The sequence below is a fragment of the Phyllosticta citriasiana genome (genome assembly GCF_038021145.1).
Source record: "Phyllosticta citriasiana strain CBS 120426 chromosome Unknown IWZ02scaffold_1, whole genome shotgun sequence".
Lineage (NCBI taxonomy): Eukaryota > Fungi > Ascomycota > Dothideomycetes > Botryosphaeriales > Phyllostictaceae > Phyllosticta > Phyllosticta citriasiana.
In genome coordinates this window covers 2115157-2140335 of record NW_027117278.1, presented here as the reverse complement: position 1 = coordinate 2140335, position 25179 = coordinate 2115157, and the positions used below count along the sequence as shown (strand labels likewise).

The 25179-nt window shown below is 55.8% G+C and overlaps 9 protein-coding genes across 9 annotated transcripts; 4 read left to right on the top strand and 5 right to left on the bottom strand.

Annotated features, from left to right (window-relative positions):
* Positions 1-208: 208 nt before the first annotated feature.
* On the bottom strand, positions 209-4318 carry IWZ02DRAFT_429391 (uncharacterized protein; the record flags this gene model as incomplete). The annotated part of the gene is made up of 2 exons (XM_066765984.1): positions 209-2162; positions 2280-4318. The coding sequence occupies 2 exons, from the start codon at positions 4316-4318 to the stop codon at positions 209-211; spliced, it is 3993 nt and encodes a 1330-aa protein (XP_066627345.1).
* A 1785-nt stretch (positions 4319-6103) lies between these two features.
* IWZ02DRAFT_369652 (pyridoxamine phosphate oxidase family protein) lies at positions 6104-7148 on the top strand (the record flags this gene model as incomplete). Its single annotated transcript, XM_066764450.1, has 2 exons — positions 6104-6505; positions 6693-7148. 2 exons carry the CDS (start codon positions 6104-6106, stop codon positions 7146-7148), a joined length of 858 nt encoding a protein of 285 aa, XP_066627344.1.
* A 2249-nt stretch (positions 7149-9397) lies between these two features.
* IWZ02DRAFT_25277 (uncharacterized protein) lies at positions 9398-11225 on the bottom strand. The gene is made up of 4 exons (XM_066763209.1): positions 10994-11225; positions 10914-10931; positions 10312-10861; positions 9398-10252 (listed from the first exon to the last, which is right to left on the bottom strand). Exons 1-4 carry the CDS (start codon positions 11042-11044, stop codon positions 9570-9572), a joined length of 1302 nt encoding a protein of 433 aa, XP_066627343.1. The 5' UTR covers positions 11045-11225; the 3' UTR covers positions 9398-9569.
* Positions 11226-12321: 1096 nt separating this feature from the next.
* Positions 12322-13709, bottom strand: IWZ02DRAFT_25262 (uncharacterized protein). Its single transcript, XM_066763205.1, has 3 exons — positions 13515-13709; positions 12392-13282; positions 12322-12347 (listed from the first exon to the last, which is right to left on the bottom strand). The coding sequence occupies exons 1-2, from the start codon at positions 13539-13541 to the stop codon at positions 12563-12565; spliced, it is 747 nt and encodes a 248-aa protein (XP_066627342.1). The 5' UTR covers positions 13542-13709; the 3' UTR covers positions 12322-12347; positions 12392-12562.
* On the top strand, positions 13647-14692 carry IWZ02DRAFT_25215 (uncharacterized protein). The gene is made up of 4 exons (XM_066763202.1): positions 13647-13908; positions 13958-13986; positions 14045-14182; positions 14235-14692. Exons 1-4 carry the CDS (start codon positions 13752-13754, stop codon positions 14598-14600), a joined length of 690 nt encoding a protein of 229 aa, XP_066627341.1. The 5' UTR covers positions 13647-13751; the 3' UTR covers positions 14601-14692.
* A 417-nt stretch (positions 14693-15109) lies between these two features.
* IWZ02DRAFT_394740 (pumilio domain-containing protein) lies at positions 15110-17590 on the top strand. Its single transcript, XM_066765569.1, has 3 exons — positions 15110-15598; positions 15656-16013; positions 16065-17590. Exons 1-3 carry the CDS (start codon positions 15271-15273, stop codon positions 17461-17463), a joined length of 2085 nt encoding a protein of 694 aa, XP_066627340.1. The 5' UTR covers positions 15110-15270; the 3' UTR covers positions 17464-17590.
* On the bottom strand, positions 17591-18533 carry IWZ02DRAFT_440085 (2',3'-cyclic-nucleotide 3'-phosphodiesterase). The gene is made up of 2 exons (XM_066766813.1): positions 18407-18533; positions 17591-18267 (listed from the first exon to the last, which is right to left on the bottom strand). The coding sequence occupies exons 1-2, from the start codon at positions 18411-18413 to the stop codon at positions 17813-17815; spliced, it is 462 nt and encodes a 153-aa protein (XP_066627339.1). The 5' UTR covers positions 18414-18533; the 3' UTR covers positions 17591-17812.
* A 157-nt stretch (positions 18534-18690) lies between these two features.
* Positions 18691-21503, top strand: IWZ02DRAFT_394734 (myosin-binding striated muscle assembly central-domain-containing protein). Its single transcript, XM_066765568.1, has one exon. The coding sequence runs from the start codon at positions 18753-18755 to the stop codon at positions 21216-21218; it is 2466 nt and encodes an 821-aa protein (XP_066627338.1). The 5' UTR covers positions 18691-18752; the 3' UTR covers positions 21219-21503.
* Positions 21504-22183: 680 nt separating this feature from the next.
* IWZ02DRAFT_25159 (heterokaryon incompatibility protein Het-C-domain-containing protein) lies at positions 22184-25104 on the bottom strand. Its single transcript, XM_066763196.1, has 6 exons — positions 24742-25104; positions 24625-24691; positions 24491-24575; positions 24404-24438; positions 24261-24351; positions 22184-24212 (listed from the first exon to the last, which is right to left on the bottom strand). Exons 1-6 carry the CDS (start codon positions 24954-24956, stop codon positions 22237-22239), a joined length of 2469 nt encoding a protein of 822 aa, XP_066627337.1. The 5' UTR covers positions 24957-25104; the 3' UTR covers positions 22184-22236.
* Between the last annotated feature and the right edge of the window lie 75 nt (positions 25105-25179).

Here is a 25179-nt window from a genome sequence, read left to right as displayed (position 1 = left end):
GAGCCTGCAGTCAACACCTGTGCAGAACGAAGCGCACCCCCTGAGACTCGTCGCTTTTTGGAGTGATGAAAGACCTCTTGAGCGAGGCATTCGGCCCTGAGCGCCTTGGTATTGCCCGACAAGAGAAAACGCCTTGACGCAATGCCAGAATCCGTCCGTGACCCCAGCCACCTTGTTCCACAACACCGCAAACACCAAAAGAGATATCTTACACGCTAACATTGCCCGGGTCATCATCCATGACCAATCCATCGTCCCACCCATCGACCGTCATGCCGTGGCCGAGGTCGCCTTCGCCAAGGCTGAGACCTTCACACTCGCCACGCTCCACATATTCCTTGCCCTGGTTCATATCGCGCCAGATGCGCTGAAAGTACATGCGCAAAGTCCGCAGGCCTCGGAGATAGCCTCTGTCGACACCGTTTGGGTTGGATGGTGGACAAGGCACGTCCTCCGGGAGCTTGTCTTCAGCCGTAACACAGTTTGCAAAGTCGACAATCTTGAGCTTGATTTCCGACTTGGATGACCTTTTGTCTCCCTCGGCTGCCTTCTTTGCAGCTTTGCTGTCAGTGCCATTCGCCGTTCCGTTGGCATCAGCATCGGAGACGTCGTTGTGATCGTAAAGCATGAGCAGGCTGCTTGCGTAGAACCTGTAACCCGGCAATCCTCGGATCATGCGCTCAAGCTGTGCAATCTTTTCGAGAATTACCGGTATGTGCTTGGTCGCACAAGTGTAGCCGTGGCCGTCAAAGAAGAAGCGGGTGAGAGCATCCTGGAATTCTTTGCCAGCCTTCAAGTCGCGTCCAAAGTACTTGTCCTCAAAAATGAACGACTGCGTTTTGGCGTTCCAGACTTGCATGCCGCAAACGCGGACGCCGAGCTGGCGCGACGTGGTCATTTGACACTTGCGTCTTTGAGAGCGTTGCTTTTTCTCGCCGGCCTCGATGCCGTACTGCCGCGTGCCCATCTTGAGGTCTAGAACGCAAGGCCTCGACATGCCGGCAGTGAGATCTTCGAGTAGAATGAAGTGCTGCACACGTTCGTCGGACTGAACGACGGATTGCTTTGGATTCTGTGGGCTGTCCATTGGCGCAGGGGGCAGAAAGCTGGGGATGGAGACTGGAGCAGGGAGCATTTCTAGACTGCTAGGATCTTGGATGCCATTAGTCGGCGGTGAAACCAATGCGACGTTTTGGCAATTGTCTGCAGATTTCTCCTCGTCCATGGTAAAGACGTCTTCCTCTCGATCGCCTCCGTAGCCGTCTTCCTCGTGGTACTCGAGATCGCCTCGGGTCTTGCTGTCGATCTCGTAAAGCCTTCGTCGAAGTCCACCCCCAGAGTGACGTCGCCGTGGCCTCTGATTGTTGCTAGTCACAGCCGTCTCCTCGACGTCCTTGGCCGAGTCTAGGCCTTTGAGTTGCGGGAGGGAGGGAAACCTTTCCAGAGACCTGCTCTCTCGCCCTTCTTCGTAGTGCTCTGGGAAATGACGTTCCGTCTCTGCCAACAAGACCTGCTTTCTCGGATTTTCTTCATCCTGGGAACGCCTTGCCATCACGTCAGCGCTTCCTCTGCGACCCAAGGGACTTGCCCCGTTCAAGTCTGCGGAATTTAGCCCGCGTTTCCGACCAGGCAAGCTGTGGTGGTTCCGATCATGCCGAAAGTGATGGTGGATTGTCGGAGGGGTGAAGACCTCCTTTAGCACCTGCTCACGGAGCCTGTTATTCACGGTGGTGGCGCCCCAGCTGGTATTGTGCCTCAGCTCGGGTCTGCTACGACTAGCTTCGGAAGAAGATTTTCCTGACCTCTGGACAGCTTCCATGCTTAGATGTCGCCGGTGCTGCTGAGAAAGGAGAGAGGCATCCCCAGTGTGTGGTCTTGGAGCACTGGGGCGTGGAGGCAGGTGGAATAGATTTTCTGGAATGATATGCCTATTGTTCTCAAAGATCACTTGTGGCACTGGCAGTATCTGTTGCGAATGGCTTACAACTCGCGGTTGATGTTCAGATACACCATTCGACTTCACTGGGGATTCAAGTTCAGATTGAACTGCCTCAAATGCCTTTTTGTGATGCTTTTCAGGCTCCTGCTCCTTGGTAGAGTCTTTGACTGCCTTTTTCTTCTTTGGCGCTTTCCGATACGTCACGTTCAGCACTCCAATGTACCTGCAATCAGACAGTCAGCCAAAAATCAATTACTTGGTCGGCACCAGTATGGACAGCTGGGGGTCTTGTGCCCGAGTTTCAGCTTTCAACCCTGGCGCAGGGACAGGGTTCCCTTACCTGGGTAAGAAATCCAGCAACTCGGGGTGGTTTCGTTCCACTGTTTCGTAAAACTCATTCTCCCTGTTGTTCAATTGCTTACACACGGCACGTCTGGAGAAGCGGTACACCGTCGAGTGGCCGCCAACTTGGTGGTCATAAGGCTTCAATTCAACAGCGCCTAGTGGAGCAGTCGGTCGGCGTCGGTGATGATGACGGTGGTGGGGTTTGGGCGTTGACGTTCCAATTTGCTTGTAGGAGTCTTGGGTTGGAGTTGTGCCCAACTCCTCGGTCGCGCTTTCGTTGCCATGGGTCGATCGGACTGACTCGTCCCAGGACTCGCACTCAGATTCAGAGTATGAAACGGACTGTTCCGATTCCGAGACGAGACTTTCAGGCTTGTCCGCCTCTGGTGGTTGCGGAGGACCCTTCAAATCGCCATGGAGGTATTGCTCTTCGTCTTGCGTCTGCAAAGAGATTTGGACCTCGTCCGGAGTTGGCGTTGCTTCCCTGTCCTGCCGGCTGGGGCCTCTGGAAGCGTCTTCTGACAGGTCTGTCTCGTCCCTTGCTGGGCTCAGCTGATGGGGTGTGGCTTTGGTCGGTGTCAATTGCCGGTGGGGGATGTAGAGAGCAGAAGAAATGTGCTCCTTCTCCGACTCATCATCCTCGTCACTTGCATGAGCCTTTTCCTCAGGCGAGCTTCTGGCATCGCCAAAGTAGTCATTAGGTTCTTTCCCGCTGGGATCCGTAATAGGCTTCGCCAACGAGTCCTTGGCTCGTCCCGATCCGGTGGCTTGGAAGCTTCGAGACAACGAGGATCCTCTTTTAGCACCTGGCGTTAAATTGTGATAGTTGCGAATCTCCTCCAGCAGATTGATGGGTATGGGGTGGGGCGTTTGCTTTGGGCGGTTCGGTGGGATTTCCGTAGCAAAGTCGGCATCCGGAGGATTCTTTTGGGTTTTCCGAGGCGTCTCTGGAAGCGGTGTCTTTCTTGGCGATCCAAGAGCAGATTCAGGGAGACGGCTTTCTCTCACGGGCAAAAGTTTAGCCGAGTCGGAGCCCTTCTCGGCCTTTGGTGTTGGTGGGTGTCCACCATGAGAGACGGCCGATACATCTCGGCCTTCATTGACAGCATCAGTGGTAGAACGATCCTTCTCTCGCTTTTTCTGGTCTAGGGCGGCGTCATTTTCCTTGAACAGTCCCAAGTAGTGGCTCGCTTTGCGGCTTCGCGCAGCGGCACTTGGCTCGGCCTTTGGAAGGGTGGCTTCAATCTTCTTGTCCACCCGTGTGCCGCTGCCTTCTTTTACACTCTGATGTGCAGACATGCTCAATGCCGAATTGCCTTCGCGCCACGAGCGATACCGAACCCGCTCATCATTGTCCCAAGACTCTTGCCCTACAGAGTGTTCGCGCGAGGTAGTGCGCGTCCTTTTGAGACTGTCAAGAGTGTTGGTAGTGGTCGAGTGGTCTTGCTGGGCCACTGGCGCAAATCGACCAATGTCCAGAAATTTGCTTATCAGGGCCTCTTTTGATTGCCTTCGTTGTGCCTCGGGCTGTGGGCTCTGGGCGTTTTGGGTGAATTTGTGAAGCTCGTCTGCAAAGGCGGCGCAATCGATTGGCGTAGCCGCGGAAGGACGTGAAGGGGTGTAAAGGTGGTGAGGTTGGCGGAGGAGAGGAGGATCGACGAGCTTCCTAAAGTGGGAAACCTCTGCCATGTCTTCCGAGGAAGATTGATCTTGAGGAGAAGAAGGCTGGGGACTAGATGGCTGCAAATTCGGCGAGTCGGCAGGACTGTCGGTGGTAACGTAGTTTGTTGCAAAGATGCTGTCTCGCTCCGAGAGCTGAGGGCCAGCGGAGGGATACAGGGCCTCAAGAGACAGCGGGGCCGTGCTGGAGCGGCCCGTTTGCGAGAGCTTCTTGGGGTTCACGACAGCGTCGTGGTCGCAGGTGGGCGACGGAGAGGGCGGCGGCGAGACATGGTGGCGGTCCCGGGAATTTGTGTTGGACCTCACCGGGATGGAAGGTGAGGTATTATCCGAAGCAGGAGGAACGGAGGACATGGAGCGTACATTGGTCAGACTTGACGGGCTCGTGGCTGGATTGGTTGGCTGACGTGCTGTGGTTTTTTTTGGGGGGGGGGGAGTGGAGGGTTGAAGGAGTGAAGAAGTTGGCTTTCCTTGGAGCGATGGCTGCGCAGCGCACGGGTGCCAGGGCGCGCCGAGACAGCCGATAAGGCTCGACGGGGAAAGTGTGTACCTTGGGAGACGGGGCGAGGGACAGGGGGTCGGGGGTGAGGTGAGGTGAGGTGAGGTGAGCGAGGGTTGCGTCGCAGCGGCGGGGTTAGGTTGGGCAGAGCAAACAGAGCGAGAGAGAGCGAGAAAGAGAGAGGGAGAGGGGGAGAGAGAGAGAGAGAGAGGAAGTTGGTGTGGGTGAAAGTGGCCAAGGCGAACCACATTGGGAACTGACTCGGTGCTGGCCAGCTGCCTCTCAGATCTGCCCGCGCCCTCTGCCACTGTTGCACCGCTCAGAGCGCGTGGCCGGCTCACGTTTGCTCCGTTTCATGATGGATGCTCACCAACGCTTGATTCTCCAATGGTCCAAGAACGTGCCCGCTGACATGGTGGACTGAACTGCAAGGGGCCCATAGGTAGCCATGGACGACGGTCCACAACGACTCGCATCGGATTGAACTGAACCCTAGGAGATGTCAAGACGACTGACACCTACAAAAGCTGTGGCTGCGGTTGGCTTGGGCTCCAACTTGGACAGGGCTGAGAAAGAAAAGAAAAAAGAAAAAGGTAAAGAAAAAAAAAGAAAAAAAAAAGAAAAAAAGAAAAAAAAAGAACAAGCCTCATTGCAAGCCGCTAGTTCGACGCCCCAGGAACCCTCTCTGTTTCGCAAATTCTCGAGTTTCACCTCTCCTTCGCTGCCTCGGTCGGCTCATCACCAATGCCAACTGCACGCACGCGATTCGAGACAAGCATGCTATTCGCTGGGACATCAAGCACCACGGCCACGCAACCTACATGGGTGAAATGCAAAATGCAGATGACGACATTGAGACGACCTACGTGACCTTCCCGTCAGTCCTATTTGGTAGGTGCTCTGCCACCGCTCTGACTAACATCATCTAAGCCTTTGCGCTGCCAGACGAGCCAATGCATCCATGCCGCCCGCCATTGACGACCTAGTCTGCCATGTTCAATGGGCGATGCGGTTGACTGAGCAGGTGAGCCACGGACCGTGGTCGTCATCAGCCCGGCGATCCTTCCTTGTCCCCTGCAACTGCAGCGCCTCCACCGTCTCTGCCGCCTTCGCTAGGTACGCCCTCGCTTCCCACCTGCAAACTCGTAGAAAATCCATCGTGCATCCTGGTCCTCGTTTTGCGACGCGGCTACTGTAGATCAACTGCTGACCCGACCAGCTACCTACCTATTCTGTTCCCAATGTACCATCGTCTACCTTGATGGTCTTAGTGATGGAGACTACGCGATTCGTGCAAACGCGGGGTTTCGGTCAATCATCTGGTCGAGACACCAGCATTGTCTAGCAGTCTTTCATCTTCGCATCCGTTGTTCGCTAACTTAGTACCAACATAACGGCTTGGAGTCAATCTGCAGGAATTCGGCCCGCGCAAGCATTTGGTCTACCGTACTAACATCCCCCGAACATAGGCGCTGACTAGAGTCCTTGTCAACTGGGCCCCCCCCCCCCCCATTCTTGAGTTACCACTGTCCTCCTCCGCTCCAGATAACCTTGTTCCCCTCCCCCCCTCCCCGGTCCAATCGGTCCAATCTACTTGAACTTTCAATTACCGTTATTGCTATTTTTTGTCGTCCGCCAGCATGCCGAACTACTACCCCTCCATCAGCGATGACTTCAAAGACTGGCTGCTTTCGCAACCCTTGTTCTACGTCGCATCGGCGCCACTGACGGGAACACACATCAACGTCTCGCCCAAGGGTCTCCCCTCGCAGTCGCTGGCCGTGCTGGGCCCGAACCAAGTAGCGTACCTGGATGCGACGGGCTCCGGCTGCGAGACCATATCGCACATTTACGAAAATGGCCGCGTGACGCTCATGACCTGCAGCTTTGGCAAGGTGCCGCGCATCATGCGCCTGTATTGCACTGGGCGGGTGATTGAAAGGGGCCCCAGCGCGGACAACTTTGAAGCGTGGTTGAAGCGGACTGGCATCAAGCACGGCGTGGAAGCGTGCAGAGCCGTCATCGTGCTGGATGTGTTCAAGGTGAGTGACTACATGTCGTCGTCGGCCGCCCCACCATTGGTCAATTAAAAGTGGACAAAGCACAAAAAAGCACAAATAGGCGTCACAAGCACCCCTGCCGCCGCGGTCCGTCTTTTGGGGGATTTTCCTTGTCTACCTTCATACTTTTCCCCCCCCCACCAACTAATGCACCCTCCCCAACCCCCAGGTGCAAACCTCGTGCGGTTACGGCGTCCCCTTCGCCAACAACCTCAGCGACACAACCACCACCACCACCACCACCACCAACGCGCCGCCACGTCCCTCGTCCCCGCCGAGTAATACAGCAGATCCAGAAGCCCAATCGCAACGGCCCCCACACCAGCAAGCTTTTACGGACCGGCAGACGCTGGGCAGCTATGCCCGCAAGCTCGCCGCCAGGTCGCCCAATGCCTTGCTCGACTACCATATGCAGAACAACGTCCGCAGCCTGGACGGCTGCCCCGGACTGCGCACGGCGCGCGCCGCCAAGGGCGAGTGGGTCGGCCTCGCCGACTTCAAGGCGAAAGCGCGGCGCGCTGTTTATGCGCAGTGGGAGGGCGTCCTGATGGGCTTGATCGTTGCCATCGCGGTGGCTGCGATGCTGATTTGGCTTGGGCGGTTGAGGGTTGAGGTTGTGGCTTGATTGTAGGTGCGAGTGAGGTTGGTGCCGAGGGGGCAAGAGATGAGCGACGCAATGTCTGGTGGGCGCAAGAGAAAGTCAATTGGTACGAAAAGTCCGAATTGTACAGTTTCTTTTGGGCATTTGGAAAGAGCAGAGTACCCCTTTTCTTTTCTTTTGCCCCACTGAGCCTAGCTTCTACATTTTCATTCCTCTCCCCTGGACCCTCCAGAACCCCTGTTCCAGACAGCACAGCAACCATTTCTCTCTCTTTAGCCTACACTCTGCATGCATATCAAAGAACCCCCCCCCAAGTTTTCCCTTCCTTGCGTCATCGAAACATTGGTTTGCATTTCTAATTTATGCGTATCTTTCTTTGAACAAAGTCACATGCATACAACAGACTTTCCGCGTCTCTTGTTCCGCAATCCGTCGATCTTTTCGTCATTCAAACCGTGCGTCACCAACAGTAAAAAGAAGCAAGACTTCATCAATCAGTAAAGTAATTAGTAAATAGCACGGAACCCAACAAACCACAGGCAATCAGGCGAGCCCATCTCTAAAACCACACCAAGTAAAAGCACCTTGGCCTTTGGGGACAAAAGAAGTTCCATCACCGTCACCCTAACATCTACCACTCCTCCACCTTTCTCCGCCATGCTTCATCCTGTCGCTTTTCCGGAGTCCAGTGCCGAAGCTGCTTCACGATGAAGTGCTTGTCTGCGTGTGCTAAAGCAACACGTGAATGTACTCGGGCGCCCGAGTTCGAATTCATTCCTATTCTATCCCAACCTGGCCACGCCTGATGTCCGCGAATCCAGTTATCTTTTTTTTCCCTTTCTTTTCTCAATTTTTTAACATTGCCTCTTCTCCATTACGCCATTTACATCGACTTTGAGGTCCAGCAGCCCGAGCCTTTCTTCCTCTGCTGTTCGACAGTACATACCTGGCCGGGGCCGATGTCGATGTCTATTTTCTTTTTTTCCCCTCTTGGGTGGTTGACGAAGTGTGGTCGTTGGAGTTGTTTCATTTTGTTTACCTTTTATTGCCAGCCAAGAGACTGCCTAGATGAAATACAGCCCTCCTTGTACCAAGCACCCAAGCACCTATATAGGTCGGTACCTAAGTATATATGTAGCCAGGTCAGTGGCGCACCAGACCGATCCACCCTTTTCGCTCTCCCCTCTTCCCTCTTCGCTCGATTCATCAGCCGCGCCGCCGCCGCCGCCGCCGCTACCCCGCCTACTCCTTCCATCCTTCCCTCGCTCCTTCAGCTGTGTGGGGCTCAGCTCGCTCTGTCGTGTCGTGGTGGGTGGCTGCACTAGCTCGCCCTTTAATGTCGTTTTTCTCGTCGTCGTCGTCGTCGTCGTTGTTGTTGTTGTTGAGCGGCGATCTGTTGATGTGATGGTGATCTGTTTAGGGTGTTGTTGTTTTTGTTGGAGAGGGGATGGAGCGGTGAACGAGGTGCTCTTGCTGAGGGAGTAGAGGAAGTGGTTCAAGATGGGATATATCGGCCAAGTGGTGGTCGACTACGGTACTTTGAGTACCTTACCTACACATGGTATGTACAGTACAAGTGGAGACGAGAAAGTAGCCACCTAGAACGAACCAAGTCTACAAGCAAGAGTAGGTAAAGCAGGCAAAGTAGCGGCTCAACTCGTCACGGCGCCAGACCCGTCGTCAAAGTAGCCGCTTCACCAAACGGTCACCAAATCACTTCATCACCTTCCCGCTCGCCAGATGGATACAGTTCAAAGTTCGCATTTTCAACGTGCGTACATGAGACACGATCGACCCAAACCAACCACTCCTCATCCACTTTCCGTCATTGAAGAGTTTTATGTGCCGCGCATCCCGTCGTCGCCCTCCCTCCCTCCTTCTATTCGCAAACAAGTAATCCGGACCCAAAGACGCAAAACCGAAGACGAAAAAAAAAAAAGAAAAGGAAAAAAAAAATCAAGACAAACGCCATGTCAATGAATCAATGTGGTGTCGTGCAAACGCCGGTTCGTGATGCTGCTACCCGCTGCTAGTGCTGCTGCTGATGATGATGTTTGTGGTACGTAGCTCCGCCGTTTGAACTGGAGCGAGCCATTCTTTTCGAGAGTGGTCCTTTATATGTATGTATATGCATTTGTGGGGCTGTGGCTCGTCGTTGACAAACACCGAGTCCAAGTGGTGAAGTTTTTTAAATTTTTTTTTTTTTTTTTTTTTTGGTTCGAAAGAGAAGGAAGCGAGGAGGAGGGGGGGGGGGGGGGGGGAGGGGGGAGGGGAGGGGGAGCGCAGCAGTTCACTGAGAAAGAGTAAAAAAGCACCAACAAGCCGACCGGCACCCAACATGAAAATTTGCAGCAGCCAAAAAGACAGATAATAGAGATTATTTGCAAGAGTCGTAAGGGGGAGCGCAACCCCTGCGGAAGGGAGAAAGTCTAGACATTTCATTCATTAAACCTGCTCAATGAAGTTGGATGTTCGTGAGCTGGTCGAGCCTTGCCGCTTCTTTTGCAGCTTTTTTGGTTGCGGCGCCGCCTCGTGCTGGGGCACTTGGGGGAAAGTGCCAGGCTTGAGAATCTCAAAGCCTGAGTTCACTTTGCGCAGGACTTGTGAGCTTTGCTGGGCGTCGTGAGCATCAGCGTCCATGTCTTCGTCGTCATCGTCAAGGTTTGGCCGACGGGGTTGGTAAGACTCAAGGAGCGGCTGACCCTGCACAGTGGCGTTTTCGGGGTGGCTGTCGCGGCTAGGGCTGGCAAGGTTGAGTTCCGACGGCGACATGAACGGGTTTGCCGCATCGTACCCAGCAGGAAGAGGAGGCAGCGGCTCCGAGTCAACCGAAGGCAGAGATGGCGGGCCAGACGAAGAGGGATAGCGGATGTGGGAGACGTCAATCGAGTAGTTGCTGTACCCAGACTGGCTCGTCTTTCGGCGCTCGCGACGTGCGAGGGAGCCTGTCTCAGCAACGTGGGACATGCGGTGGCTTTGCAGCAGGCGAAGGTCGGCACGAGGGTCTTTTGGGTTTGGTGATGTCCGAATAGTCTCAGGAGAAGTGCTCAGGTAGCTATCGTCGGTGTAGCTCTGTTGGTGACGGTAATGGTCAAAGGTTGCCGTTGACGCGCGAGGTTGATCGATGTCTTCAAAATAAGCTCATCAGTAAGCTGCCAAGTCATCCCGCGCCGTTGTTTCAACTCACCACCACGCTCGCTTGCAGTCGACCTCGTGTCATAGGTGTCTCCCTCATTTTTCAAGACAGTGGCGCTGTACCGCGAATACGCCGTTGGAGGCGGACGGTGCTGGCGCGCCTTTCCCGCACCGATCGAATCAGGAGGCGAAGTATCCCGTGGATAGTCGTTGGGCAGACGTTCGGCAGACACGGCGCGGTCAAAAGCCGACGGGCGCGAAGAGGAGGCAACGCTCGAAGGGCCGGCAGAGTGGGGAATTTCGTAAGAGATGGATCTGATGTTGACAACAGGCGGCTCGGGCTGCTGCTTTTCGAAAACGGAGTTGGTTGGGCTCCTGTTGGCAGGCGTATTGGCCCCCGAAATCCACACACCCTCGATCTCGATACCGCTCTGGATGGCCCTGATTCCAAATGGGATTTCGTCCTCCTTTTTCCCACGCATCCCCGATTCGACCATTTGCGGTTCTTGCTGGGCCCTGCCGCCGGGAGCTGCGGCGGTGAGCTTCTTCATCTTGCGATAGGTATATGCCACCTTGACATAGCCAGCAGAGATGGTGAGGACCTATCGAGGTTAGCGGCCGTGATCGGAATGCCAGAAGCCGAAGAGGTCGTACAATTGCGGCGGCAAGGACCTAGCAGAGAACAGTGTTAGCAGACGGAACGGGTACCACGCACGGGAAGGGCCGCGACTCACAAAGGTCATTTGCTGCCACAAGGCCCAACCTGCGAAAAAGGCTTTGCCCATGGCTGGATTTGGAGTTGAGCGATCACGCTCAGTGAAAAGGTGATCGGGAGAAGCGGGAGTGAATGAAGAGGAGGGTAAGAGGTTAGGCGGCTAGGAGGCTAGAGAAACGAGAGTGGAAGAGGAGGCTAAATGAAGTACTGCGGGTGTGGGGGGGCTAAAAGGACTGGCAGGGCAGCCGACGCAGGCAGAATGGAAGAGGCGACGACCTGATATTGGGGCGGCGAGAGGTTTGGGATTGGGCTTGGCAGCAAAAACGTGCTTGACCCGCGGCCTCTTAAGGCAAGAGCTTCTGGAAAGCAAGCCACCCGGGGCTGGCTCGTAAAGCGCTTGGCAGGACGCACTGGGTGGACCAGGAACAGGAACTAAAGGATTGAGGCTGAAAAAGCGGCGCAGACGGAGAGGTTAAGGGCCAGGCCGTCGGTTACCAGACCAGAGCAGAGCAGACCAGACCAGAGAGGAAGCACCAGGGCCAGAAGGGGACGGGAGGCAAAAAAGGGACTGGGGGGAGAGAGGGAGGGAAGGGAGGGTGAGGATGACGTGCAGAGCAAGCAAGCAGACAGGCAGACAGGCAGGCAGGCAGGCAGGCAGGAAGGTGAAAGAGGGACGGGCATGGCCTTGGTGGCAATCAATCAAAAGAGACGTTAACGTGTCTCTCTCCTGTTCGGTTGCATGCATGGGCTGCAAAATTACGACCTGGCGCCAGGAGAGGGCGCGTCGGACTGGCGGTACAGCAGAATAAACGCCGTAATCACGCACACGAAGTCCTGGATCGGGATTGCTGCAGCACCGTCCAATACATGCGACAGCGGGTCCCGGAACAATCAAAGCAGACAATCGAGCACGAGGGAGCGCGCGCCGCGGCCGCTGGAGGCGTGTGGTTAGGTCCAAGAGGCGCTGAAGGTGTTGCCATGTCGTGGGACGTCCGTCTCTTGGTGTGCGACTGGGGCTGGGCCCTTGTTTGATTGAGATGATCTGCGTCTCGTCTCTGTCTCTGTTGGCCTCTGCGCCTGGAGAATGTCTTCGACTCTGTCTACTTTGACCCCACCGCCCTGCGCTGCGCGATGCCAGATGATGTGCCATGCAGCCCTCTAATTTTAGGACGACACCACTCTCTCAGGTCTGCCTGCGATGAGGTGCCTGACCCAATGTGGCCCTGATCCCCCGACCGCGACCATGTGCGCCATCTTCAAGCGACATGGCCGCATGCAGTCGTGGTTCCATTGCGGACCTTTCCTTCCTTTGCCCTCTCCAGCTGCCAAACTTGGTCCTCGCGCTCGCGCTGCGGCTCATGCCTTGCCGTATTCTGCCTCGCGTCAGCGCCGAGTGCTACAAATACTCCCGAAATACCGTTGCTTTATTGTCGGGCCCATCAGCTAACTACCAGAACTTCCCGATGGCTGGAAGCCCTCCAGAACACTCTAATTATCACCAGCGTCCCGCTTCACGTCTCGACTTGCCTGCCGCCTCGACGACTCATCTTTTTCCCGGGCGAGTGTCGAGCCATGCCCGCCCATCTCATCACCACGTCTGCAGTGCCATGATGCGTCGATCGGTTAGGCAGCTTACTTGCAGCAAAGACACACACACTGTGTCCCTCAGCCTTATTCCATTTGGGCCCGAGTCCAAGAGGTACTCCCGAGAATCCCGAACGTGGAGTAGTTGCTTGAGCCCAGAAAGAACGAGGCGCACAATGAAATTGTCCTGCTGAGGCCCAGCGTCGGTAACCCCCCCCCAATCCGTTTTCGGCTTCCTCTGATCGATCCCTCTCGCCCTCGACACCCAGCAAGGAGGTGCACGTTCCAGTCTCAGTCTCTTGCAGTCGGGTACCTTGCAGTCCACATGAGGTATTCGCAGGAATGCTGCCGTCGTCGAAGATTTTGCCGTTGCCCCCCATGCCTTGCTTTTCAAGAGAGAGACAAGGTTCCCTGGGTCTTGAATGCGAGACATGCGACGTATACAGGCCTGCTGTCGAACACACGAGTCCACAGGTTTTGCTGCTAAACATGCAGAGGACGCCAGTGGGGGCGCCGAGTCGGGGCATGCAACGACATTATCCCACGCAAACAACGTGCAATGGTCGACCGATGTGTCTTTGTGTGGCGATGACGTCTGCCAACCTTGGTTGCGGCCGCGGCCGTGGAATGCTGTCGGCTCGGAAGCAACATGTCCTGAATGACGGCGCAACGGGCCTCGGGCTGTTGGCTTGTCGGTTTCGCATCCAAAGGGTCCCGAATAGCGGCGGCAGTCAAGTGGCAGCGGGCCGGCGCGGCAAGTCAAAAGTTTCTTCGTCAGGTCGTCAGGTCGTCCGGTCGTCGACGACGGGGGTGGGGCCAGGAAAGCCCTGTCGATCCTCTCGCGCTCCTTGCCTGATTATCCACAACTGCTCGGACGGACTGTGAGGTGTGATGAGTGGTAACTCGTCGTCCGTCGAGGCGGTGGCCGGTCGGTCTTGCTGAATGGATGCCCGCGCCCTCTCCTCTTCCTTCCGCTCGCTCATTGCCCCAGCCCGCCCTGCACCCTGCACCCACTGCACCTGTACTGGGCTGCCGCCAGCACTGCCCCCCGAAACGTCCGCTTCCTGTCTTCCTTTATCCACCACGTCCGGCCTCTACCGTGCGCCCGACTTTATCTGCACACTTTTACCTGGCGCGTTCTGTTTCAATCCCATCCATCTTCACCCCGCTTGCATTGAATATCCTTTGCAACAATGCCCATCCGAAACCCATTCAGGAGAACGCCCGGTTCTCTCGACGTCGCCGACGAGAACCAGCGCCCCAACGGCGCCGCTACCGGTTTCCAGCACGAAAAGGCCGTTGGCGTCAAACCCATTGATATCAAGGAACCAGCAGAGTACAAACTAAGTGGTATGTAGTCCCTTCCTGTCCTCTGGCGCAACATCTGACCATGTCGTAGAAATCAATGACAGCGGCGTCTATCTTCCGGTACGAGACATGCGCCATGGCGATCCAGCGCAATTTCCTGCTAACACCAATTTCGCAGCCGTCGCCGCCAGAGAAGAAGACCAGCTTCTGGTCTACCAAATCGTCAACGTCATCCTTGAACCACCGCAAGGCTTTGACTGAAAACGAGCCTTTTAGCATCTCGCGAGAGTCATTCGACTCGTACCGGCGATCCTTTGTACGCGAACAAGAGCTTCGCTGCACAAACATCTTGTACTCATAGTGTCTAGGATATTTCCGCCCGGTCTCCCGTTGTCGACAACTTGGACATTCGGCCCCGTCAGAGTCTTGACTCGAGGGCAGCACGCCTGCCGCGCTCTTCATTGAACGAGCGTCGCTTCGAGCGACCGCTGTCGACTGCCGATGAGGGGTTCGAAGATGTGGGACTAAACGACGACCCGAAGCCCAAAAAGAAGGGGTTCTTCTCCAGATTCGGCGATTCATCCGAGAGCCTCGTTTCCACCAGCAGGTCTTCTTCATTCCACATTCCTGTCCCAGGCCGGAAGAGAGGGCAGAGTGGACATGGCTCTGAGCTGGGCCCTCTACCTCGGCCTGCTCAAACTCCAAATGGCGGGATCCCAGAAGAATCAAACTGAGGCATTTTGAAGTGGCATTGGAGTTTGGAGAGGCGCAATATTTTGATTGCCATTGATAGCGGCAGGCACCGTACAGGCAGCATGATGGGACGGATTTTGATTACCTTTTGGCGTTTTTGGCACAACGGAAGTCCTCGGGCACGGCACGCTCAGCAGGCAGGAAGGAGTCGACATTCGCATCGTCATGATTACGAAGGGCTTGGGCATGGTTCCACAGACGTCACATTCTAATATCTATTTGCCGTTATGCTTAGGCTCAAGGCAGGCAGTTATCAGTTCAACAGTCCAGAATTGTGTTTTCGTGGTTCATCTGCAGAGGGGCTACACAGATGAAGACGCAGGGCCTCGTTCCCGACGTGCGGGTGCAGACGGAAAGCCGAGCCATGGCGCTCTGCATGAGTCACTGCTTTGGACAAGCCAATGCTGCCCGAGGTCAATGGAGGCTCAGCTGATGTAAATGGTCGGACCAAGCAGCATCCGGTTGCCCTCGATCTTGAAAGCACCCATGTCGCGATTCCGGCTTGTCATGCGTCATCGCGGGCGCTGACGGCCGCTGCGCGAGTCAAGATTCTGCCACCGCCTAGAGTCCCTTGGTCCGAGCACCGACTGTTTCCAAAAAATTGGAACTTTTGTGCATAGCGCAATCACCATCCGCCCGCGACAGCAAACAATGGCAGGAGTCAAGCGCAAGCAGTCGGAATCGACCAAAGATGTCGGCGACAAGAAGAAGAGGGCGCGGTCCGCTGCTGGTGCAAAGATCGCGAAGCCAGCCAAGCTTGCGAAGAAGAAGCAGCAGAGTTCCGAAGAACTGATCGAGTCGGACACGACCGAAAGCGACACTGGCTTTTACGGCACCTCGGCCCAAGACGGCGCAGCGGAAGAAGCGAGCGATAGCGACGACTCCATGGACAGCGACAACGAGGATGGGGGTGTGAAGATTGGTGGTGGAAAGAAGGATTCGAAAACGCCAGCATCTGGTGGTGACAAGGGCGCTGGAGGTAAGTCTGCGGCTGGCCTTTGCGGATTCCTATGGCATTTCCTGACAAGAACACCAGCCTCCAACTCGCGCGAAGCCCACCAAAAGCAAAAGCAACTCGCAAAGGAACGCAAATTGGCCAAACCACATGGCGATGACATTCACAGGTCCAAGAAGATTTGGGAACGTCTGAGGATAAAGTCTAGCGTCCCCAAGGCGGAGCGTCATGAGCTTCTCACCGAGCTTTTTGGCATCATTACCGGCAGAGTCCAGGACTTTGTCTTCAAGCACGACTCTACTCGCGTTATACAGACCGCTCTGAAATATGGCACGCCAGCCCAGCGCAAAATGATCGCGACCGAGCTCAAGGGGACTTATAAGAGCCTGGCTGAAAGTAGATATGCCAAATTCCTGGTTGGAAAGATTCTTGTTGGCGGGTGCGCAGTTCTCCAGTCCCTTTGGGAATAACCGCTGACATGTTGATACAGAGACGAGGAAACCAGAGAAATGGTCATTTCAGAGTTCTACGGATGCGTTAAGCGCCTGATCAACAACCCCGAGGCATCCTGGATTCTAGACGATATTTACCGTGGCATGGCGACGAAGAAACAAAAGGCCATCATGCTCCAGGAGTGGTACGGCCCAGAATTTGCTCTGTTCAAGAGCAAGAAGGGCGAGGCAGACGACGCAACATTGGCGAGCATTCTCGAAAAGACACCCGAAAAGCGCAAGCCCATCATGGATAACCTACGTGGTCTCATCAACCAGCTCATCCAGAAGAAGATGACCGGATTCACGATGCTCCATGATGCCATGCTCCAGTACTTCCTCAACACCAAGCCCGGAACTGAAGAGGCGACTGAGTTCCTGGAGTTGATCAAGGGCGACGAGGAGGGAGACTTGTTGAAGAACTTGGCCTTTACGAAGAATGGTGCCCGGGTTGTGGCGCTAGCTCTAGCTTATGGCACGGCAAAGGACCGCAAGAACATCCTCAAGATTTACAAGAGCAACATAGAAATCATGGCATATGACCAATGGGCCCACCAGGTTCTCCTGGCTGCTTTGGACGTGGTCGACGACACCGTCCTGACCTCCAAGCTCATCTACCCGGAACTCCTCAACACCACATCAAGTATGGAGGTGCAGCAAGAGAAACTTCTGAATCTTGCCTTGGATAAGGGTGGTCGCATCGTACTCCTTTACCCTCTGTCAGGCCCAACAAAGTGGCTGTTCCCCACTGCCGAAGACCAGGCCCTCCTGGACGAAGTTCACGAAATCCGCAAGCAAACCTCGAAGAAGGATCCAGAAGTCAGGCGAAAGGAGATTGTCCGCACATACTCGCCCAATCTCCTCAGCGTCCTTGCTGCTGACCCTTCAGTGCTCGCGCAATCATCTTTTGGTTGCCAGTTCATCACCGAGACGTTGCTGGGCGCCGAGGGCGACAAGACCGAAGCCGTTGAGGCCGTGGCCGCCCTCGCTGGAGGCAATCCCAACTCAGAAGACCACTTGTCGCAGTCATCGCACGCTGGTCGTATGCTGAAGATTCTTGCCACCGGTGGCCACTTTGACCCACAAACCAAGCAGCTGAAGCGCATTGACCCGCCGCTCAACTTCCACAATGCCCTCTACGCACACATCAAGGACCACATTGTCGAGTGGGCCACTGGGCCTAGCTCTTTTACCGTGGTTGCCATGGTGGAAGCAGACGGATTTGAGAGCAAGGACAAGGTACTGAAGGCGCTGAAGAAGGAGAAGGCCAAGCTGGAAAAGGCCGCTCAAGGAAAGGAGTCGGAGAAGCCGAAGGACAAGGCAGAGAAGAAGAAGGTGGAGAAGCCGGCGGCAAAGGGCAATCCTGGGTCTAGGATACTGCTCGAGAAGCTTTCGTGATTTGTTAATGTTGCAGAAGGGAGGGTTTTCTGGTCCACAACAGGCAGAGACATGGCATCGGCGTTTTGAGAGCACGCGTCTTTATGATGCGCAAAAGGCAATCAATTCAAGAAACTTTTCAGTCTATATGAGAACTTCGGCCCATGGCGTCCATTCGGGGATTGGCTTGTATGTTGGCACAAGCCAAACAGTTCCTCCTTTCCAACCACCGAGATCCCCAGACCCATCGATGCTAATACCGGCAGCTTCTACGAGCTTCTGCAGTTGTGCCTTTTTCTCTTCGGAAATGTCTATGCTTCCACTGCTCTTCTGTAAGCATAAAAGAAGTAAGAAGGACGAGCAGCTCTTACTAGATCAGACTGCAATGGGGCCAGTAAGCCTCATCAGCCCACCGCTGCGCAGGCGTGTTGAGACCATCTTCCACGGCAAGTACTCTCGACCAGAGAGCCAAATCTCTCACGCCTTGTCTCTCGACGCGCAGCGTAAGCTTCTGGACAAACTTGTTGCCAACGTCGAGGCCCCGGAACCGCACATCGACCTCGCTGCCACGGGGCAACGAGACCCTTATGCTATCCAGCCACGCCTGCGCATCGGCTTTGCAGCGCGCCTCGTCGACGTCTTGGGCCCGCGTGAAAAGGTCGAGAGGGACGTCTGATGTCAATGTCACGTGTGGGACGAATCCGGCGGCCACGAGCCGTTCAGGCGTCGCTTCTGGGAATTGGGCTGGCAGCGTTTTGCAGATGAGGGTGGTGAGCTTGTCGTAGATGGGCGAGTCCTTGGGCGGAACGAGCCAGAGTGAGCAGCCTATTACATGGAGCATTCATGAGCGCTGCCCTGGCTGGCGGGGAACATGTGACGTCGCGGGGTTGTTTTTTTTTTCTTTTTTTTTTTTTTTTTTTTTTGGAGGGGGGGTGGTGGAGGAATGGATTCGTTGGAACGCTACCTGGCATCGTGGGCGACGGTCGTGGGGAGATACGCAATGACGGACAGGTCAATTGGGAGGATGAATTCGATGTCGACAAGATGGCAAAGGTTGTTGGCAGATAAATATTCGATTCAATTGCACGGGCATTGTCGACTGACGTATGTTCCTGGTGGCGCGCGAAAGCAGGCACAGTGGCGGGGCTGCCACCACGTGCACGCGCCTTCCCCGATCTCTCTCTCTCTCTCTCAACTCCATCCCCACCTCACCGCACACGGACGGCCCAAGGTTGGCCCCCCCCCCCCCCCCCCCCCCACAATCCCGCCGGCCGTTCGTACTCAGCTAGCAATGCCCCTTCCATCCCACCATGGCCGAAGACCACGACCAAAGCAGAATCACACAGCTCGTTAGCCAGGCCGACGCCGACATTGAGGCCGCAAACTACCTCCATGCAGCCGACCTGCTCCGAGAAGCCTCCGCCATCCATCCCGAAAACGCCCTGATCAGGGATACGTGGCAGAGGCTGCATGCCCAAGAGAGCCGCGGGCCCTTCGTGAGTTTGGTCAGGAGCTATCTGAATTCAAAGAATGAAAAGCATGGCTGGGACGCCGTCGCCTACGCCGAGCACAACCAGCTTAGCCGGGATGTCGCAGAAGAAGCGACCCAGATCCTCATGGACTTCACCGGCGAGGACGCCATTGCCGACAGAATCACTGGTCGCCTGCTCAAGGGCCATTTGCACGCCCGCAAGTACCTGGCCGCGCATTTCAAAGAGAAACCTCACAACATTTTCGAGCGCTTTTTTGACCGTGGCGATGACAGCACCGAGGGCCTCTTTGTCGTTCTACTCGACTCTTCTGCCTGGACTTCAGAGGATGAGCGCATCACCGCATTGAGAGACATCTTCATGCTTTCCTTGGCGCAGATGATGGAGGCCGGCTTGGCCCACCCTGAACGCGCCATGAAGTCGATTTCGAGGGCCCTCGTGGCCGAGGCAAACCACCTCAATGGCATCATTGACGCCGACGGCTTTGATGTCATTTTGTCGTCCATGGACATTCGAGCGCCTCCAGCTCTTCGCAGCCAAGCAACGCTGGCAACCGCGAAGCTCCTGGAGCTCTCTCCGGAAAACTCGCAAAAATTGATCTCGCGCTACGTCGCCCACAAGGTGCAGTATCCCACGACCGATGGCCTCGTCCTGGCCTTTTCCGCTGCCGCTGCCATTTTTCCCATCGCCCCGCAACAGAGTGCCGCTCTCTTTCTGACCCAAGGCTTCCTCGAAGGACTGCCGGAGCTTGTCATGTCGCGGAGAAGCCAGCGCCTGGAGCAGGCTGCCCTTGAGCTGCTTAGCGCGGCCTGCATTGAGAAGACTTGCAGAGAAGCCATTGCAAAACACGTCAAATTCTGGCTCGAGGATGTTGCAAAGACTAGCTTGGACAAGGCCAAAGCGAATAAGGCGGCTCTTATTCTCGTCAAAATCCACGAGGCACCCGCCGGAGAAGACAGCGCAATGGTGTCTGACTCTGATGACCACAGCCAGGACGAGCTCGTAGCAAGGTTTAAGAAGGTTGTTCTCTCGTCTGATGAGGTCGTCAAGCAAGAGTCAGTTGAGGGTCTGGCATACTCATCTCTCAAGCCCCGGATCAAGGAAGAACTTGCGAAAGACAAGGTGTTCCTGCGCGAGTTGGTCAAAGTGATGAATGCTGAAGGGGCAGCGAAGCCGCTGATTTTTGGCGGCTTGACAATCTTGAGCAACCTGACCGCGTATCGTCCTGTAAGTACCGAAGAGCAGAAGAGAATCTCGCAGCTCAAGGCCTATGCAAACTCGAAGAAGCCAGCGCCGGATGATCCTCTTGACGATGACGCCCATGTCACAGCCAGGTGTGCCAAGGTACTGCAGGCAAACGTTGTCCCCTTTTTGGTGCATGAGTGCAAGAAGGCATCACCAAACGTCCTCTCTCAGATCTTGGGAATTCTCCTTTCATTGTCAAAGGAGCAGAAGCACAGGGGCACTATGGCCCAGCAGGGTGTTATCAAAGCCCTTGTCCAAGTCAACGAGACGGTCCAGCAGCACACGTCGCATACGCAAGCATCATATGGCAAATCTGCCTCGCGGACCGCCGCCCACATCCTCGCGCGCATTCTCATTTCCGTCAACCCACATCACATCTTCTCCAACTCCACGCTCCCCATCACGACCGCCGTACGACCGCTCGTCCACCTCCTCGACGACGACCCTGAACAAGAGCAGCGCGACCTGCTGCCTGTCTTCGAATCACTCCTCGCACTGACCAATCTCGCATCCGCCGAAGACGACGCGCGCGAAGCCATCATCAAGCTCGCGTGGACGCGCATCGAAGACCTGCTGCTGGCCAACAATCCAATGGTGCAGCGGGCAGCCGTCGAACTAGTCTGCAACCTGCAACTCTCGCCGCACGGCGCCATCAAGTTTGCCGACGGCACGCCCGCCGCGCGCAACCGCCTGCACATCCTGCTCGCGCTGGCCGACGCCGAGGACGCGGCGACGCGGCGCGCGGCCGGCGGCGCGCTCGCCATGCTGACCGAGTGGGACGCGGCAGCCGACGCGGTGCTGCAGCGCGAGCGCGGCGTCGACATCGTCATGGGCCTCGTCGAGGACGACGCCGACGACCTGCGGCATCGCGGCGTCGTCTGTCTCAAGAACCTCGTCACGGCGCCCGGTCCCGTCGGTGGTAGGGGCAGAGAGAAGGTCAAGGCGCTGAATGGTCCGGCCGTTTTGAAGGAGGTGCTCAAGGAGACGAAGAATCCGGCAATTTTGCAGGAGGGCGTCGTTGCGTTGAAGGCGCTTTTGTGAGGTAGCGAGGACGACAGGGAGAGGCGAAGTCGGGAGAGAGAGCAGCCCATTTGTGATTAAGGTGGGTTGAGATGGATTGATGAACGCGGCGGGGGTTGTTGCATGCATCGCTACTCACTTTCAAGCTCTGGTTGCGTCTCGTCGTCGTCGTCGTCGTCGTCGTAGTAGTTAGTAGTAGTGGTTCTGGTGTTGGCGTTGATTCTGTAGTCCAGTATTCCGTCCCCTTTCAGCAGCCGACAAAAAGATGAGCAAAAAAGAAGAGCATGATCATGATTTCGAAACCTCCTTCTTCTCCTCTGCCGCATACAGTGATGGTCCTTGATCGGTGCATGTATCCGTGCTGTTCTGCCAAAGCACCCACGATGAATGTGAAGAAAGTTGCCGTGTTTGTCAGACGAAATGGAAAGGTGTAAGACAAAACCGGCGCTGTTTTTCACTCCAACGTCAAACTGATGGTGCACGCATAAATCATTCAATTCGTCAATCAATCAAAAGACTTTCTTTGCAAGGAACAACAAGACTTGATTGAGCCAGCCAACCAGACGGACTTGAAATGACACTCCCACCCCCGGACACCGCGCCGCCTACCCACCCCACCACCTCCACCCCCAACCAGCCATCCCAAGCCCGAGAGTCCTGGGTATCTAGATGCTACCGGCAACCCCCCCGGGGCCATCGCGCCGAAATGTTAGAGACACCGTCATCAACCCCAGCAATTTGTTCATTTTTCTCTCGTTCAAAGTGCTCGTCGTTTGCCACAATTGTCGACGTGGTAGAGCAGAATCATCGACGTCTTTGGCACATGATCGGTGACTGGTGGAGCGAGCAGCTGGGAAGCCATATAGGCAAGGTTTCAGGGAACTACCGTTTCTTATCGTGTCTCGCTGCGCACTGTTTGTCGACATGGGGATAAAGTGGCCAGGTCCATCAGCCCAAGCTGAACGAAGGACAATCACGATGCGTTTTTGAGGACGGCCAACGCAGCTAGCTCCGCCATCTGATCAGTTCGATGGAGTGCCTAATACTGGCCACCCCAGTGGCCACCTGGCGGCGGCTGCGGGGATTGCTGTCCATATCCACCACCACCATAGGCGCCTCCTTGTCCCCACTGTCCCGCGCCTGGCTGGTCGCCGCCGTAGCCTGGATAGCCTCCCTGCGGGGGAGGCGGCTGCTGGTGACCGTACGGTCCGGGAGAGGGACCCTGATCGTTCCAGCCTTGTTGGTAGTGCGAGGGAAAGGCGTAGGGGTCCTGAGGGTTATTTTGGGGTGGACCTGGCGGGAGCGGGGCCTCAGGCTGATAGGCGTATTGCTGGTGATGAGAAGGAGGAGGAGGAGGTGGTGGTGTTGAGTGGTACGAAGGCGGGCCTTGTTCGTAGGATGGCGTGTGTTGCTGGTACGGGTGACCACCGTGCTGTTGCTGAGGCGGAGGCGGCGTGTCGGCTTCGCGTTTTCCAAAGCCGCCGTTACCACCGCCGAGTATGCTACTGAGCGGATTCTTGCCCCCAGACAACTTGTTGATGTTGCCCAAAAGGCCGCCGATGCCACCACCACTGCCGCCACCACTGTGCCCGGAAGAGCTGCTACCAAGGTTGGCCAGTCCACCCAAAGCACCGCCAAAACCGCCTCCACTGGAGGGCTGTTGGGGTGGTTTTTGACCGCCATGGGTGTGACCCTGTCCACCAATGTTATTCTTGCCGGCACGGACGCTTTCGGAACTGAGAAGGTTGTTGAGGTTATGGCCGCGGTCAGGTCGGGAATGCGCCCAGTTCTCGACCACCGAAAACATCTTGCGATGAATTTCGCAGTGGTTGTCGCGGAGAGCTGGATGGTGGAAGACGCGGACGACATCGTGCAAAACCTCGTCGACATTGGTGTTGGGATGGTCCATGGCATAGATGACGCGTGGAGCGACGTATTCAAGAATAGCGCAGGCGACTTGACCAGCGGGTTCGTTGAGAACGTTGGCAAAGTGATCCTTGGAAAGGAGCGAATGGGTAGGATCCGTGCAGTAGGGATCAGTCCACGGCTCGTACTGATGCTTACCGCTGGCATCGATGACCACCGAGGAACCTTGCTTCAATTGCTTGGAAACAGCGGTGATGATGGGCAGGACAAACGGAGCGAGAAGAGCAAAAACGAACTGCGTGATTCTCTCGCTGATCTTCTCAACCAAGCTCTCAAGACCAGGGATCTTGGAAATGACGTTGCTGATTGAACGAACGACCTTGTCCCTGAACTCGAGGATGGGATAGATCTTGGGGACAACGCTCTGAGGGTCAAAGTTGGGATCCATTCCCGGCACTCCAGGGCCTGGAGGACCGCCGGCCGAGCCAGGTGGTGCGGCGAACTGAGGAGCTTGAGCGCGGGATCCGCTGTAGTTGTCGTGTCCAACCCCACGGGATGCATTCTGGGCTGCTTGGGCATCGGAAGCAGCCTTCAAGGACTGCGCCTCCTGGCAAAGCGACGAAGTGCCGGGAATTTTTGATAGCAAGCTCACCAAGCCATCAGCGTCAGCACCCGAGCCACTACCTGATCGCTTGCCGGTCGCGCCGCCCGAGTTGTTCAGCTGCTGCGTCAGTTCGTCCATTTCTGACGGCACGTCGACTTCAGACTGGGTAAAATGGTCCGTGGCTTCACCAAGAACAGAATGGAGGAAATCAACAGCACCAAATGTGCCAGTGACAAGGGGGAAAATGTGCTTGCCATGGACATTCATTTGCGTAGCTGTGCCAGTGTGAGGAAAGACATTGTGAAAGCCGAGCTCTCGCAATGCAAGCTCCGTGTAGTTGGTGTGGGCTCCAAAATCCTCGAGAGTGTGAAGCCCTTGGCCCAGACAACGGAGAGCTTCGCAAAGGTCTTCTTCGCGACCCTTAGAGCCGCCAGTACCATGAGTATACATGCGACCATAGTGGATAGCACGGGCAAAGCTGTGTTTGACGTAGCCTACACTCGTGGCCCAGCCTCCATGTTCATTGGCGATGTAATTCTTCATTCCTGAGGAACGTCAGCACACTCATGCAAGCACGTGCGCGGGGGCCATACCCGTATTGGGGTCGACTGCTAATTCTTCTGGGGAGACGGGGCCGCGGAGACGAGGGTCATACTTGCGGGCATCCTCGTTGTCCGCGTAGTCCTGGAAAGAATTAGCAGGCGTTGTGGAAAATCCAGGGAGACGAGAGAGTTGCCTTTGGGTTGTCAATGTGCTCCTCTGGGCGATAGACTGGTCAAATGTCAGCTGATAGTCGACTGTGAGAACCGCGGGGGCCGCGTACCGCCGAGACGCTCGTGGGTAACTTCAAATTCCTTGGTCGCATATCCAAAGGACATAAAGGCCAGGATCCACACAAGTATGCGAATCTAGGGCTGGTCAGTGCCGTTGATGGAACAAGTCAAGCGGGAGACGAACCGTATCGGCCTGGACGCCCTTCAAAGTGCCCACATCGACGGCTTGCGAATAGTCTCTCAAAAAGTTTCTTGTCTTGTCAGAAGCGCGCTCATGATGAATGGGTTGCACAAGCCTCACCCAAAGTAGACGCGTTTGATCATCATGGAGGACCATTTGTGGCCCTTGAGGCACGCGACCTTTTTGAGCATGTCTTCAATGTCGCCATGGCGCCAGTTGACTCCCTCGACGGTGGAGATGCTTGCAATGTTGCCAGCGCCAAACTGCAGCGAAGGGCGGGCCAGACAGAAAAGGACGATGAAGACGACAAAGAGGGTGACATGGAGGCGCCGCATGATGGTTGGCCAGCCTTGTGAAATGAGAGGATAGACAGTGTGGAGCTTCGGATGATCGGACCACGGCGGATGGGGCTTTTTAAGAGGGTGTTCAGGTTGGTAGGTATGGCGTGGTGCAGAGGTTGCGGTTGCGGTTGCGGTTGCGGTTGCGACTGGAGGGCGGCGAGCTGAACTGGGAATGCGCACGGGCCAAGTGACGTTGCAGTTTGTGGCTCGGTAAAGG

What these genes read in the sequence shown, in the direction of transcription:
- IWZ02DRAFT_25277 (XM_066763209.1), bottom strand. Translation starts at nt 11,044, where the DNA reads ATGGGCAAAGCCTTTTTCGCAGGTTGGGCCTTGTGGCAGCAAATGACC. An exon ending in GACTGCAAGCGAGCGTGGTG is followed by an intron (nt 10,253 to 10,311) that starts GTGAGTTGAAAC and finishes CTTATTTTGAAG; the next exon opens with ACATCGATCAACCTCGCGCG.
- IWZ02DRAFT_25215 (XM_066763202.1), top strand. Translation starts at nt 13,752, where the DNA reads ATGCCCATCCGAAACCCATTCAGGAGAACGCCCGGTTCTCTCGACGTC. An exon ending in AGCAGAGTACAAACTAAGTG is followed by an intron (nt 13,909 to 13,957) that starts GTATGTAGTCCC and finishes ACCATGTCGTAG; the next exon opens with AAATCAATGACAGCGGCGTC. An exon ending in ACAGCGGCGTCTATCTTCCG is followed by an intron (nt 13,987 to 14,044) that starts GTACGAGACATG and finishes CCAATTTCGCAG; the next exon opens with CCGTCGCCGCCAGAGAAGAA.
- IWZ02DRAFT_394734 (XM_066765568.1), top strand. Translation starts at nt 18,753, where the DNA reads ATGGCCGAAGACCACGACCAAAGCAGAATCACACAGCTCGTTAGCCAG.
- IWZ02DRAFT_25262 (XM_066763205.1), bottom strand. Translation starts at nt 13,541, where the DNA reads ATGAGCGAGCGGAAGGAAGAGGAGAGG. An exon ending in AGCGGAAGGAAGAGGAGAGG is followed by an intron (nt 13,283 to 13,514) that starts GCGCGGGCATCC and finishes CTTGACTGCCGC; the next exon opens with CGCTATTCGGGACCCTTTGG.
- IWZ02DRAFT_25159 (XM_066763196.1), bottom strand. Translation starts at nt 24,956, where the DNA reads ATGCGGCGCCTCCATGTCACCCTCTTTGTCGTCTTCATCGTCCTTTTC. An exon ending in AGCACATTGACAACCCAAAG is followed by an intron (nt 24,352 to 24,403) that starts GCAACTCTCTCG and finishes AATTCTTTCCAG; the next exon opens with GACTACGCGGACAACGAGGA. An exon ending in AGCAGTCGACCCCAATACGG is followed by an intron (nt 24,213 to 24,260) that starts GTATGGCCCCCG and finishes GACGTTCCTCAG; the next exon opens with GAATGAAGAATTACATCGCC.
- IWZ02DRAFT_394740 (XM_066765569.1), top strand. Translation starts at nt 15,271, where the DNA reads ATGGCAGGAGTCAAGCGCAAGCAGTCGGAATCGACCAAAGATGTCGGC. An exon ending in TGGTGACAAGGGCGCTGGAG is followed by an intron (nt 15,599 to 15,655) that starts GTAAGTCTGCGG and finishes CAAGAACACCAG; the next exon opens with CCTCCAACTCGCGCGAAGCC. An exon ending in GGAAAGATTCTTGTTGGCGG is followed by an intron (nt 16,014 to 16,064) that starts GTGCGCAGTTCT and finishes ATGTTGATACAG; the next exon opens with AGACGAGGAAACCAGAGAAA.